This window comes from Castanea sativa, chromosome 6, assembly GCF_040712315.1.
Source record: "Castanea sativa cultivar Marrone di Chiusa Pesio chromosome 6, ASM4071231v1".
Classification (NCBI taxonomy): domain Eukaryota; kingdom Viridiplantae; phylum Streptophyta; class Magnoliopsida; order Fagales; family Fagaceae; genus Castanea; species Castanea sativa.
This window is the reverse complement of record NC_134018.1, coordinates 33,113,080-33,125,824: the sequence shown is the minus strand read 5'-3', so window position 1 is coordinate 33,125,824 and position 12,745 is coordinate 33,113,080. Positions and strand designations below refer to the sequence as shown.

At 35.0% G+C, this 12,745-nt stretch overlaps 1 protein-coding gene across 1 annotated transcript; it reads left to right on the top strand.

Annotated features, from left to right (window-relative positions):
• Positions 1–2,276: 2,276 nt before the first annotated feature.
• On the top strand, positions 2,277–12,745 carry LOC142639276 (peroxisome biogenesis protein 22). Its single transcript, XM_075813451.1, has 8 exons — positions 2,277–2,604; positions 4,217–4,453; positions 4,545–4,592; positions 5,641–5,697; positions 5,783–5,884; positions 6,574–6,639; positions 12,105–12,206; positions 12,329–12,745. Exons 1-8 carry the CDS (start codon positions 2,500–2,502, stop codon positions 12,431–12,433), a joined length of 822 nt encoding a protein of 273 aa, XP_075669566.1. The 5' UTR covers positions 2,277–2,499; the 3' UTR covers positions 12,434–12,745.

Below are 12,745 nucleotides of genomic sequence, written 5' to 3'. Positions count from 1 at the left end.
ATACTAAGACCCAATCAGTACAAAAAAAATTGTAATTTTTTTAATTAAAAAAATGTCACATCATTAAAAAAAATGCAAAGTTATTGTTCCGTTAGTCATATAAGAAGCACTACTAACGAAAGTTAGTAAAATGACTAATACAACTTAGTTTTAAAACTTGAGGGACCAATTGTACTCGTTTCAAATTTGAGAGGCCAATTGCACACACAGGGTAAACTTAAGAAACTAACATTGTAGTTTCGCCAATTTTGTATTATCCTTTAATATTACTTGTCCAACATAGCCTTGTTGAATTTTTCTATTTAGTGGGGTCTTAATTCTTTCATGTTCTTTGAGCCTATGGATTTTTTTATTTTAATTTTTAATTTTTTTGAGAAGGCAATTGTATCCTAGTTTTTTTTTTTTTTTTAATTATGAAAAGGGATTGTATCCTAGTTAACCTATATCTATATGGCAGTATTATTTGGTTAGATTGGATTTGGATGGTTGAATGCATACTTGTTAAATAAATATAATAAATTAATTCTGATAAAAATAATAAATTAATAATATAAAAAACATAATAAATTAATCTCTAATTAGGGAATTGTGTTTGTTGGTAAAGTTTAATACAATAAAGCTCCAATCACAACATTAATTCAAACTACCACTAAATTTGTCTTGCACACGGAGTCATTATACAAAAGTTAAATTGCACGCTATGGTGAATGTTTAGCATTTGTTAATTGACTATTTAAAGAAAATTTTGATACTATTTTTATAATAAATATAAAAATTTGTCATTTTTTTATTCCACATTTAGCAGAGTAGATTAAAAGTAATCTAGTCATAATTTAAAAATTGGAGTTCTAACTAGTATTTATACAAGTGAACTTTCATCCTTTAGTATTACTTACCCAATAGAGCCTTGTTGAATTTTTCTGTTTAGTGGAGCCTTAATTTTTTCATGTTCTTTGAGCCTACATATTTTTTATTTTAATTTTTTGAAATGGGGATTCTATCCTAGTTATTTTTGTTTTTTTAATGAATTTGTATCCTAGTTAACCTGTATCTGTATGGCAGTATCATTTGGTTAGATTGGATTTGGATGGTTGAATTCATGCTTGTTAAATAAAAATTCATAATAAATTAAACTCTAATTTTTTTGATAGGAAATTAATCTCTAATTAGGGCATTGTGTTTGTTGGTAAAAGTTTAATAGATGAATAAAGCTACAATCACAGCAAGTACTACTAAGATTACTTTTTTCTCTAATAATAACAATTAGTAACAACCTGCCACTTAAGATTTTGTAAAAAATATTGTGAAAATATTGTAAACATATCATTTCTCCAACATAAATTCAAACCACTACTAAATTTATCTTACACACATAGTCATTAAAAAAAGTTAAATTGCACGCTATTTATTAATGCACTATTTTAAGAAAAATTTAATATAATTTTAATAATAAATATATATTTTTTTTTAAATTTTCCCAACAAAAGTTTCTAAACAAAATTTAAAATATGTGGCGTTTGGTACGGGGTAATGTTTTAGGATTCTCAGGAATGTTTAAAGATTCTAATGTTTGGTTGCAAATCATGCTAAGGATCAAATGACATGGGAATCTGGATTCTCTCCTTAAACCCTTCTCAGTAAGAATGTGGATTCCCTTTAAAACAAGTGGGAATCCAAATTCCCAAGCTTAAAGGAAAATGTATTTTTTATAAATTGACAATTTTAACCCTTTTTCATTATCATTTAAGAAATTAAGATAAAATGTAAAACAAATTATTATGAATTAAACTCTTTTAAAATTATTATTAAGAATAAAAGCATTTAAGAATTTAAATAGTTTTTTTTGTATTGTACCTATCATTTTGAAATGTTAGACTATAATTTTAATAAATTTTTCAACATTAATAATTTATATTTGGTTTTTCATTATTTATTTAGAGGAAGATTTTTTTTTTAAGAACTTGGTAGTTCACATTCAAATCTAAGGATAGAATAAGAAAAATAAATAATTTATTTAAGATTCTTAAGAGTAAACCAAATATTATCATTTTAAATTCTTAAGAATCTTAAGATATTTCCAATGAAACCAAATATAGAAATAACTGCATTCTTAAAAATGTTATTCATACCAAGAGTAATATAGATTCTCCCGTACCAAACGTCACTTAAGTTTAAGTCATGACTAACCTTTTCTTTTATAAAATTCTTTTAAAAAAAAAAAAATCATAAAAAGGAAAAAGAGAAAGTATGAATAGAACTCAGCGAAAAGGAAGAGTAATCATAACCAAAATAAAATAATAATAATAATAAATAAAAAAATCGAAAAACACACACTTCTCGCTTTTCGATGGTTGACGCAAAGCACAACTCTTTGGTGTCTACAAAATCATAAACAGTGCTCCTAAGCCTAGAAGCGAAGGACCCGAGAATTTATTATTTAATCAAAGGGCTGTGTTTATTCGTGTTCGTGTTCGTAAACAGAGAGTCTGGTTTTGTTTGATGGCGGATTCGTCGAAAGAAGAGCTGGTTCAGCTGATAAAGCGCTTCGGCGCTTATCTCACCGTCAAGATTTCCAATCTTCTCCCGATCTCGCTTCAGCGCCTGGTCTGTTCCTACCCGATCTCATGCTTTTCTTTCATTTTTCGTTTATGCGCTCTATCTTCTAATTTTTGTTTTGAATGTTAATTCTGGGTTTAGGTTTTTTTTTTTTTTTTTTTTTTTTTTTTTTTTTTTTTTTTTTTCCTGATGATGAAATTATGGGCTCAATTAATTATTTATGCTTACAAAATTTGAAGCATTAGGTGTTGAATTGGAGTTAGTGAAACCTAATGTTCATTTCTTGAGATTGGATACCAAATAAAATGAGCGAAAAAAATCGTGGGTTTGTGGTATTGTGGTTGGTGTCATTTGTTAAGGTGTGAATAGTTGACATTAAACCTTATTGGGATCAAAGTAATGTGTCTTGACAATGTTCATTTCATGGCAATTTTAGGGTTGGATAGCTAGGAATTATTTCATTGATAGTGTGTGTAAAAAAACCTTATTTATTAGTAGATCAGGTTGCTATTGCACACATCTTTATGCTAAATTTAGCGGCAAGTCCCTGATGGACATGTCCATTCTTGGTACTGGGATGATAGTTTTTTTTTTTTTTTTGGGTACACTAGTGAAAATGAATCAATAAAGGGACAAAATGGACTACTTAAAGAAGTTAATAAGGTTTTTTTAATAATTAGATGAGTAGGTGTGAAAACTATGATAAACAGTTTACGTGGTAAATGGGTTATGCCCCTTTGCGATATTAATGAAATTTTAGTTACTTGTTAAAAAAAAAAAAAAGACTATGATAAACTATGATGTCTTGTCTTTGGTCCAAAAAATGGTCACTGTTATCTTGCTTAAGTTAATTTACTGAAATGTGGCTTTGATATATTGTTTGGTTGGGAGGGGGGTGGGGGGTTTCTTGCTTTATTGGAATCATGATTTGTAAAATGTGTCTTTAAAAATGATTTGTAACTGTGTCCAATCAGACCCATATGTAGTTTGGACTTTAAAGCATCCTTTGCTTTGTAAAACTCTTTAAAATTTTCAAGAAGACTTTTCTAGTGTATATTAAAACTTAGCATGCAGTGCTCTGGTTACCTCTTAGTGAGGGCACTGGGTTATGCATTACTATGGGAAGCCACAGACATCTTGAATGTGACAGGCTAAAAATCATTGACCTTCCCAGGCATTCCATTTTTATTCCCACAGAACAGTTTCTATTCTTCTGTGATGCTCCTCTTCTCCTGGCCTGCACCATTGAGGATAAAAGTGGTGGCTCGTGAAAATGACTGGTAATCCATCAAAAAAATATGGGCAATATTGCAGCCTGATGGACATATAAGGCTATTATTGGTCACTTCGTGTGTGCTTGAGCTTCACCTTTTTTTATTTCAATATTAACTTTTATTACCTGTAAAAATATAGCTTAAATTGTTAAGTTCAGTGAAATGCTATTAAAAGTATATGGTTTGCTTGCATGCACTTCATCAAAAATGGACAAAGAAAAAAGAAAGGAAGAAATGAATGCTGTTTAAAACAAAAAATCAGTTTCTAGGCCTTCCATCTAAGTTGTGGTATACGCATTCAATTATCTCTGATTGGAGATTATCCCATCAACAGAATTTCCATCTGGGATGTTTTGGGGTTCTCACAAGTTTCAACTTGGTAGCAGGATTCACGATCTGTTGGGGCTGTTGCGGGGCTTGCCGTTGCAATAGTCTTCACTTGGAGGCTTTTGAGATCACCTAGTGTACCTCCGAGAAGGCAACCCAAACGGCAAGCTGGTACACCTAGTAGTTCTTCTGTTAGTACTCATTCCAATTCAACTTTGGTTCCCTCTGGTGGTTCTTCATCCTTGGAGGATTCAAGAGCTCAAAATGTTGTTGACGAGTTCTTTCAGCCAGTAAAGGTTAGTGTAAGTTATTTGCACTAATTGTGAATAATTTATAGCTTTACATTGTCTTACTTTATCTTAAGTTGCTTTTTTTCCCCCTGTTCAGCCAACTTTGGGGCAAATTGTAAGGCAGAAATTGAGTGAAGGAAGAAAGGTAATTAGTTGATGCTCTATGATATTTTTATAAGCTACGCATAATTATTTTGTTTGGCTTATTATTTCCCCAAGATCATGTTCAACTAAACTAAATACCTAGACATGTTACACCCTGCATGTGCTCTTGAGTCCATGTTAAATCTAGACCATTTGTTACCATATATTTTTTTTTCTATTATGCATGTTTGTAAGTAAATCTTTTCTTGTCTAGGTTTGATAAACTAGATTATGGTGCAAGATTCTTGTTGAGAGAAAGAATGAGACCATGTGATTGGAAAAATCATATGTACTTTAGATTGCCCATGTATATGCATACTGAATCTGCAAAATGACCGGGTCTGATTTACAGCCACTAGCTTTGTAGTTTGAAACATACATGAAGTTTAGTGTGGGGTTCAGGTCTCAACATAATCAATTTCATATCGTGTTTTTCTTTTTCTTTTTGCTAAAGAAGTCTTGAATTTCTTGATGCGGCATTTCTTTTTGTATCAGCTAAAGCTTCCATGTATGCTTGAAGTTTTCTTCTTTCATTTCTTATAGTTCTTGTATATTTTCCATATACTGCTTCCTTTTTAAAGCTTCCATGTATGCTTGAAGTTTTCTTTTTTCATTTCTTGTAGTCCTTGTATATTTTCCATATACTGCTTCCTTTTAATTTTTTTCATTAGAATCTTACTACTTACTTAAAAAAATCACTGAACTGTCTGAAGTATTATCTGTGGTCGTACTACTATAATTTATTCCAACTCCACAGGCTAAAGTTTGGCCTTTTCTGTTTTTAAAGTGATTGGGACCTTGTGTTCCACTTTCTGATTCATGTGCTTCTCATCTTATGAAAATTGACTTCCTCAGAGTTTAGCTGCATGAAATCCTGGTTTGATTTCCACTCTTAGTTGTGGTCTAGGTTATAATGTTTAAAGCTTGTAGGAAATGTATTACCCACTGCTAATTTACCAGTATTTAATACTTTCTGGAAGAAATCGATCAATATATAGCAAGTTTAGTTTCTTTTGCTTGTTTGGTTTGATGACTTGTTATATATGTAGGTAACATGTCGTTTGGTTGGAGTAATTCTTGAGGAAAGTAGTCCAGAGGATCTTCAGGTAGTGAATCTCTCTTTCTAGTGAACTGTGTTCTTGTAATAGCATTCTGGAAATGGATTGACGTTGTTTAGTATGGTCATGGCAGAAACAAGCAACTGTGAGATCCGCTGTGCTGGAAGTACTTTTGGAAATCACGAAATATTGCGATCTTTATCTCATGGAAAGAGTTTTGGATGACGAAAGTGAAGTGTGTACAGACCTTGCTAACTATAATTTTCTTACAGTCAATCAATACTAAATTTTTGCAAAAATGTATTGTGTCATGTGATGTGCTTGAAAGTCCCAATGAGCATGTTCTAACTTCTAAAGTGCATAACTTTATATATTATGTATTTACAGTGCTCATGCTCTAGTGCTTTTTCTGCATTTTTAACTTATCTATAGAGTAATGATAACATAATGTGAAATCAATATAGTTTTAAATCTGGAAATGTTCAAAATAAACTCTACTGTTTAATTATTTGTTTGAGTTTAAAAATATTTTGGCTTACTTCCACTGTGCTTGGGGTTTATGTTCTTGCAATACATTTATTTTACAAGGATTTTATTCTTACAGTATTTTATTTCCATTCTATATCATATGGGCTGACCTTCAGCCCGCAAATTTTTCCCATCTATAAATACAAGTATGAATATGTTCACAGATAAGCATGTAAGATGATATAATTTGTAGATGTCAATAATAAAGCCTCTCAAACGATTATTTTTGTGTCAGCAAAACTGTAGTTGGGTTATCCTAGTTGCTGCTAACCTTTAGTGGCTTAATTAAAATTCTTTCTGCCAACTGCTCTATAATAGTGTTTCCTTCTGCTATATTGTAGTTTATTACTTATATATTAAAATGTTTGTCAATTATGGTGAAAATTTTGCCTGCAGAAAAAGGTTCTTATGGCTCTAGAAGATGCTGGGGTTTTCACATCTGGTGGTTTGGTCAAAGACAAGGTAAATAAATATCTACTACTAACATTATACGACTTTAATGTTTTGTCAAATCTTATTTTAATGCTGTGGATGTGCTGGACATGCATTTACACACACACACACACCATCCCTTTTGTCTGTCATGGTAATAACTGGCCTCCTGCAAAGAAGTGGGACACACTTTATTTTACATGACCATGGCTGAATTGGGAATCCAGATAATTATAGAGCTTCAACTCTTAGAAAATGATAGGCAGTTCACAGTTTTGGAGAAAAATAGCAGTAAGCATAATTATGGGCTCAATGAATGGGGGGAAAATAATAAATAATATGTTAGGATCATGTTAGGAACTTATAACAGCTAAAATGGAAGCCAAATTAGGGCATATAGACTATAGAGGAGGTGCTCATTGGCACTCCGACAGTCCCTATCAGAACTTTAAAGCCTCTGATTGCAACTCTATGCTAGTCTTGCCCAAAATGCATCTAAATTTGACCCAAGCCAAGTCCTGGTCCCTCTTGCATGTGGGAGGCATCTAAAAATCAATTTAAGGCTTGAATTAGAGTTGTAATCCATGTGAAAAGATATATGGGCTCAGGTACAAGAGTTTGTTTGGGTTAAAGTTAGTTACAATTTAATTTAACTTTTACCTATCAAAAAAAATAAAGTTAGTTACAAATTGATTGAGTTAGTTACGGCTTAAGCACATGTAACACATTAATCACATAGGTAAATTCTTAGGAAAACATGCTGAATTAGTAAGCCAACAAAGTGAGACAAAGTTTGGCTACAAACTTAGTTATAGCCTAAGGCTACAACTTCCTTTAAAAAAAAAATAACATTGTTACATATTTTGAAAAATCTAATTATTGGATTGCATGTTCTTTACACTTTTAACACATGTCAAGTTTTGTACCAATCGGATGTTATTTACTATATGATCCATAAACTTATTTTTTATTCATAATTTTAGACTATAAAAACTTGCAATTCAAACAATTGATTGATGACATAGCTATTGGTCTTTGATTTTCTATAAATTTTGCAAGCATGAAGAATATAAGAAGAAAATATAATCCAATGGTGGATTTGTCAAAATTTACATCCAATAAAATTCTATTGAGTGAAGTTGTAGTCTTAAACTATGACAAAGTTTGAGTAGGAGTGAGCCAGGTGTGACCAATTAGAGTAGGGCTTGAGTTGTATAAATAGATAAATGTAACCCTCATTGTGGGGAGATCTGGTCATGACTTGCTCACGCATTTTGACATCCAACCCTTTGGGCTGGAGTTGGCTCAACAGCCCTTCCCCAAAAAACCTGGGCTCCTTACTATTTTTTGTTATTAAATAAATCAGGCTTATTGTCCTACCTCATACGTCCACACGGTTTCCATATAAGCACCAATTTCCTTCCCATATTTTTCTCCTACTACACTAGCCTCTTTCCTTCAGTGATGGTGACGAAGAGTCTTCTTTTTGAACTCAAATCCAACACCCTATAAGTGCGTGAACCGTGAACAAACCGTTAGCAACAATTTCATATCTCCATTCTTAATTTTTTTTTTTCCATAATTACCCCTTTTCCTTTTTTATTGCCCAGGCTGGTGCTCCTCCCCTTGCCTTTCAATGCCACCTGTGGGTTTTTTTTCCCCCTGTTGTCGTCACCCAATCTTGCCCAATATTGATCTGGTTGGTGTTTGACAGACTTCTGTTTTGTGTGTACTGTTCGTGCTAAAGGAGTTTCTTTAATTCAATTCCGAAACACCTATTCTTACTCCCCCTTTTTTTTTTGATAGGTAATCAGAAAGCTTTTATAAATGATAGAAAGAAAAACATACAAGGAGTTCATGATGATGAACAACAAGAAAAAAGCTAATAGGAAACTAAGTTAAGGGAGGACAAAAACTCAGAGAGAGAAGAACAATTAGTAAAGCCCCAACAACGAGACCATTCTAAAAGACTACGTTGGCATAAAAGTTTTAACTCAACCAAAGTCTTCTCTTTGTCCTCAAAGGAACGATGATTTCGTTCCAACCACACAATCCATATTAAGCACCCTGGAACCAAGTTCCATATGTCTGACTTAAGCTTTCCATGCCACTGATGCCAGCAAGATATCAACTCCGCCACCGATCCTGGCATAACCCAAAGAATCCCAAAGGCCTGTAGCAAACAAGACCATAGGGAATGGGTAACAGGACGATGAAGAAGAAGGTGGTTAACCGACTCCCCATCCTTGCAACACAAACAACACCTATTAACCAAAGGGCGACCCTTAAGCATAAGGTTGTCCAAGGTGAGGATTCGACCATGAGCAGCAGACCACAGAAAGAACGCCACGCGCTTAAGGATCTTTGGTTTCCAAACCCCCTTCCAAGGAAGCCAAGCATTCGAAGCACCCCGGATCGCGAGGTGGTAAGACCGAGTGTCAAACTTACCATCCCCTTTAAGCCGCCAGTAAAGGGTATCTCTTCTACTACCTTGTGGAATACAAGTTTGGATAAGCCGAAGAAGAGAATACGAAGCAGCCAACTCCCAATCTTCGAAAGGTCTATAAAACGTTAAATTCCACACTCTAACAGTACCCCCTTCTGGAATCCACAAAACCTCAGAGATACAGGCATCCTTGACCGCTGAACACACATAGAGCTCAGGATAGAGAACTTTTAGAGTAGCGTCACCAATCCACCTGTCATGCCAAAAGCGGATACGAATGCCTTCCCCCACTACAAAAGATAGATGCTTAGAAAAGCTCTCCCAACCTTCGTTAATGCTTCTCTAAAGGCCGCACCCATGGGACCTCCTGCAAACCCTAGTCCTCCACCCCCCTTGACCCTCGCCATATTTTGAGGAGATAACACGACGACACCACAGGTGGGTATCTTCATGGCCATATCTCCACAGCCATTTCCCTAATAAAGCCTGATTAAACGGCACCACCTTTCTTAACCCCAATCCACCCATCTCAACGGGTAAACACACCTTATCCCATGCCACCAAAGGATATTTGAAACCCCCCTCAAAAGGCCCCCAAAGGAAATTTCTCTGAATACTTTCCAATCTAGCCGCCACTGCTTTAGGAATAGTAAAGAGAGATAGAAAATATGTCGGGAGACTTGAGAGAGTACTCTTTAGTAACATGAGCCTACCACCCTTAGATAAATATAGACGTTTCCACCCAGAGAGCCTCTTCTCCATCTTTTCCAAAATAGGATTCCAAATCGAGGGAGACTTAAAAGAAGAACCCAACGGCATCCCCAAATATTTCATAGGCAAACTGCCTACTCTACAGTGAAGCACATTAGCCAAAGCATCTAGATTATTCTCCTCCCCAATGGGGACAATCTCGCTTTTCCCAACATTGACCTTCAAACCCGTAAACGCCTGAAAACAAGACAACACCAACCTTATTGACAGTAGTTGCTCCCTAGAGGCCTCACAAAATAAGATGGTGTCATCTGCAAATAACAGATGGGAAATACTCACACCAGCAGAGTTCACAACTCCCACCTGAAATCCCCGAATAAGATTACACTCCTCTGTCTTCTTCAAGAGTCTACTTAAAACCTCCATTATCAAAAGAAACAACAACGGGGATAGAGGATCCCCTTGTCTCAACCCACGAGAGCTTCCAAAAAAACCTTCAGGGGAACCATTTACTAGGACTAAGAAACGAACAGAAAAAACGCAAGCCTTAATCCACCCCCTCCATTTCACCCCAAAACCCATCCGGCTTAACAAATAAAACAAGCCCTCCCAGTTCACATGGTCATAAGCTTTCTCAATATCCATCTTGCAAACCACACCCGGAATTTTGCTCTTCAACCTACTATCCAAGCATTCATTTGCAATAAGCACTGAATCCAGAATCTGCCTTCTGCCAACAAACGGATTTTGAGTCTCAGATATGAGATTATCCAAAACCATCCTCATCCTATTAGCCAACACCTTGGACAGCAGGTCATAAACACTACCCACCAAACTGATGGGGCGAAAGTCTTTAATGTTAACGGCACTACACTTCTTAGGAATTAAAGTGAGGAACGAAGCATTCAAAGACCGTTCAAACGTAGAGTGGCGATGGAAATCTTCAAAGAAATCCATTACATCCCTTTCCACGACACTCCAACATTTTTGAAAAAAGGCTATGGTGAAGCCGTCAGGACCAGGGGCTTTATCCCCCTCCATCTCCTTTAGTACCTGGAAGACTTCCTCCTTCGTGAACTCCTTCTCTAAGGACACGCGGTCCTCCTCTTCAATACAAGCAAAATCTAACCCATCCATAGAAGGACGCCCCTCCTCTTCTCTAATGACAGACCCTCTCTGAGCACTTTTGCCAAATTTTAACACTGTAAGGTATAGTCTGTAATTGTTTGAATAGCATTGGATGACATGCTATTCACCTTGTCTAACTGTTTTCACAAACTGCTTCAGCTGCTTCCCTGTGTCCACATCCACCAACTTTGCTATCAACAATTTTGCATTCTCCTTCCCTAAAAAAAGGGGCCGTAGAAAGTCTTTTTTTTGCTCGTAAATCCAAAGAATGAAAACTGATCCTCTTTATTATTAAAGCTTGAATGATATAGTTTCAATGTCGAATAATATCAACCCACCAATTGCCCAAGGATCAATTGGGATTGAGAGATTACTGCCCCTTTACCAGGAGGACCTCCAAGTGTTGCTGTTGGTGATGGAGGAGATGGTCAGGCAAAGTGGTCGGCGGTTCCCTAACCAGAGGGGATACTTTCCATCTCAGTTGATCTTGGAGACTTGGAAATCATTTTTTAACTCTACTCCATTTATTGCAATTGCCCTTTCAATTCTATTGGCTAAGAGAACTTGTAAGAGATTAAATGCTGTAATGAAATCCTTGTGTTCTGGTTGTGAGCATAAACTTTGTGATCTGTATATAAGATTATCTCTATTGGTAGACTAAATGTGGGCCATATATAGTTTATCCAAATTATTTGAGTATTATATATGTATATTTATTTTATTTAATAATAATAATAAGAGTGATAGATAAAGACCCATCCTATTAGGAGCCTATCTGTGAACAGTTACTTAAAATGTCATTTGGTGAATCAACTTTTGTTTTGGGTGAACAATCACTTGGCAATAAACTGTCAATCATGCTTCTTGATGGAAGGAGTATAAATAAGAAACCAATGTTAATTGAAGTGGTCCTTAGTCTAGCCTTTGAAAAGCCTATGTTCTTCATCAATTGGGTTCCAAGGTGTAGGCCGTAGGATAGAAGAATTCTTTTATGATTAATTATTTTTTCAGTATTTTTTCTCTACAAATCACTTAAAACAACAATGACTGGAGGTATGTTTATTTGCTTTCAGTGTTCTAGGTTACTTACCCTGTAGCTTGCTAGAGAACTCTGGATATAGATGGATTAATTCTGCCTAGTGATTTGTTTCACCATTCGTGGTTGTTTTTGTTGGGCTCTAATGTCATAATTAATGATATGCATATACAGGTTCTTTTCTGTAATACAGAGAATGGGCGGTCATCTTTTGTACGGCAATTGGAGCCAGATTGGCATATTGACACAAATCCGGAAATCATTTCTCAGTTAGCTGTATGTTATCTCCGCTCATCATTACTTCAAAGACAGATCTGCAATTGTGTTCATAATGTTTTGGCACTAATATATTTACCCATTGTAATGCATATCTCTGAAATTATTCTTATTCGTTACAGAGATTCATCAAATATCAACTTCACATATCTGCTATCAGACCCGAACGGACTGCTCCGAACGTATTCAGTGCCCCAACCCTGGAACAGTTCTTTGGATGTGTTTGACACTGAAATCAGTAAAAAGATGCAAATATAATTTTAAACTTTTACTAGGTTGTCTTTTCTCCCATTTGGATTTTATTTATAGCTTAAGTTTCTGGTCATTACAGCCAATGTTCCTTGGGTGCTCTTGTACCGTTGGTATCCATATCATCTGTCTGTATTCCTCGAATGCCCCAAGGGAGAGAAGTTTTCTTTCTTTGAAATTTGTGCAATAGATCTGTTCATGTCCCAACTCCATGGGATAATTTCACCAAAAAGTTGATGTTTGTATTTTTTATGGCAATAATTTTGGTGTTACATCATATTGTTTTGCAA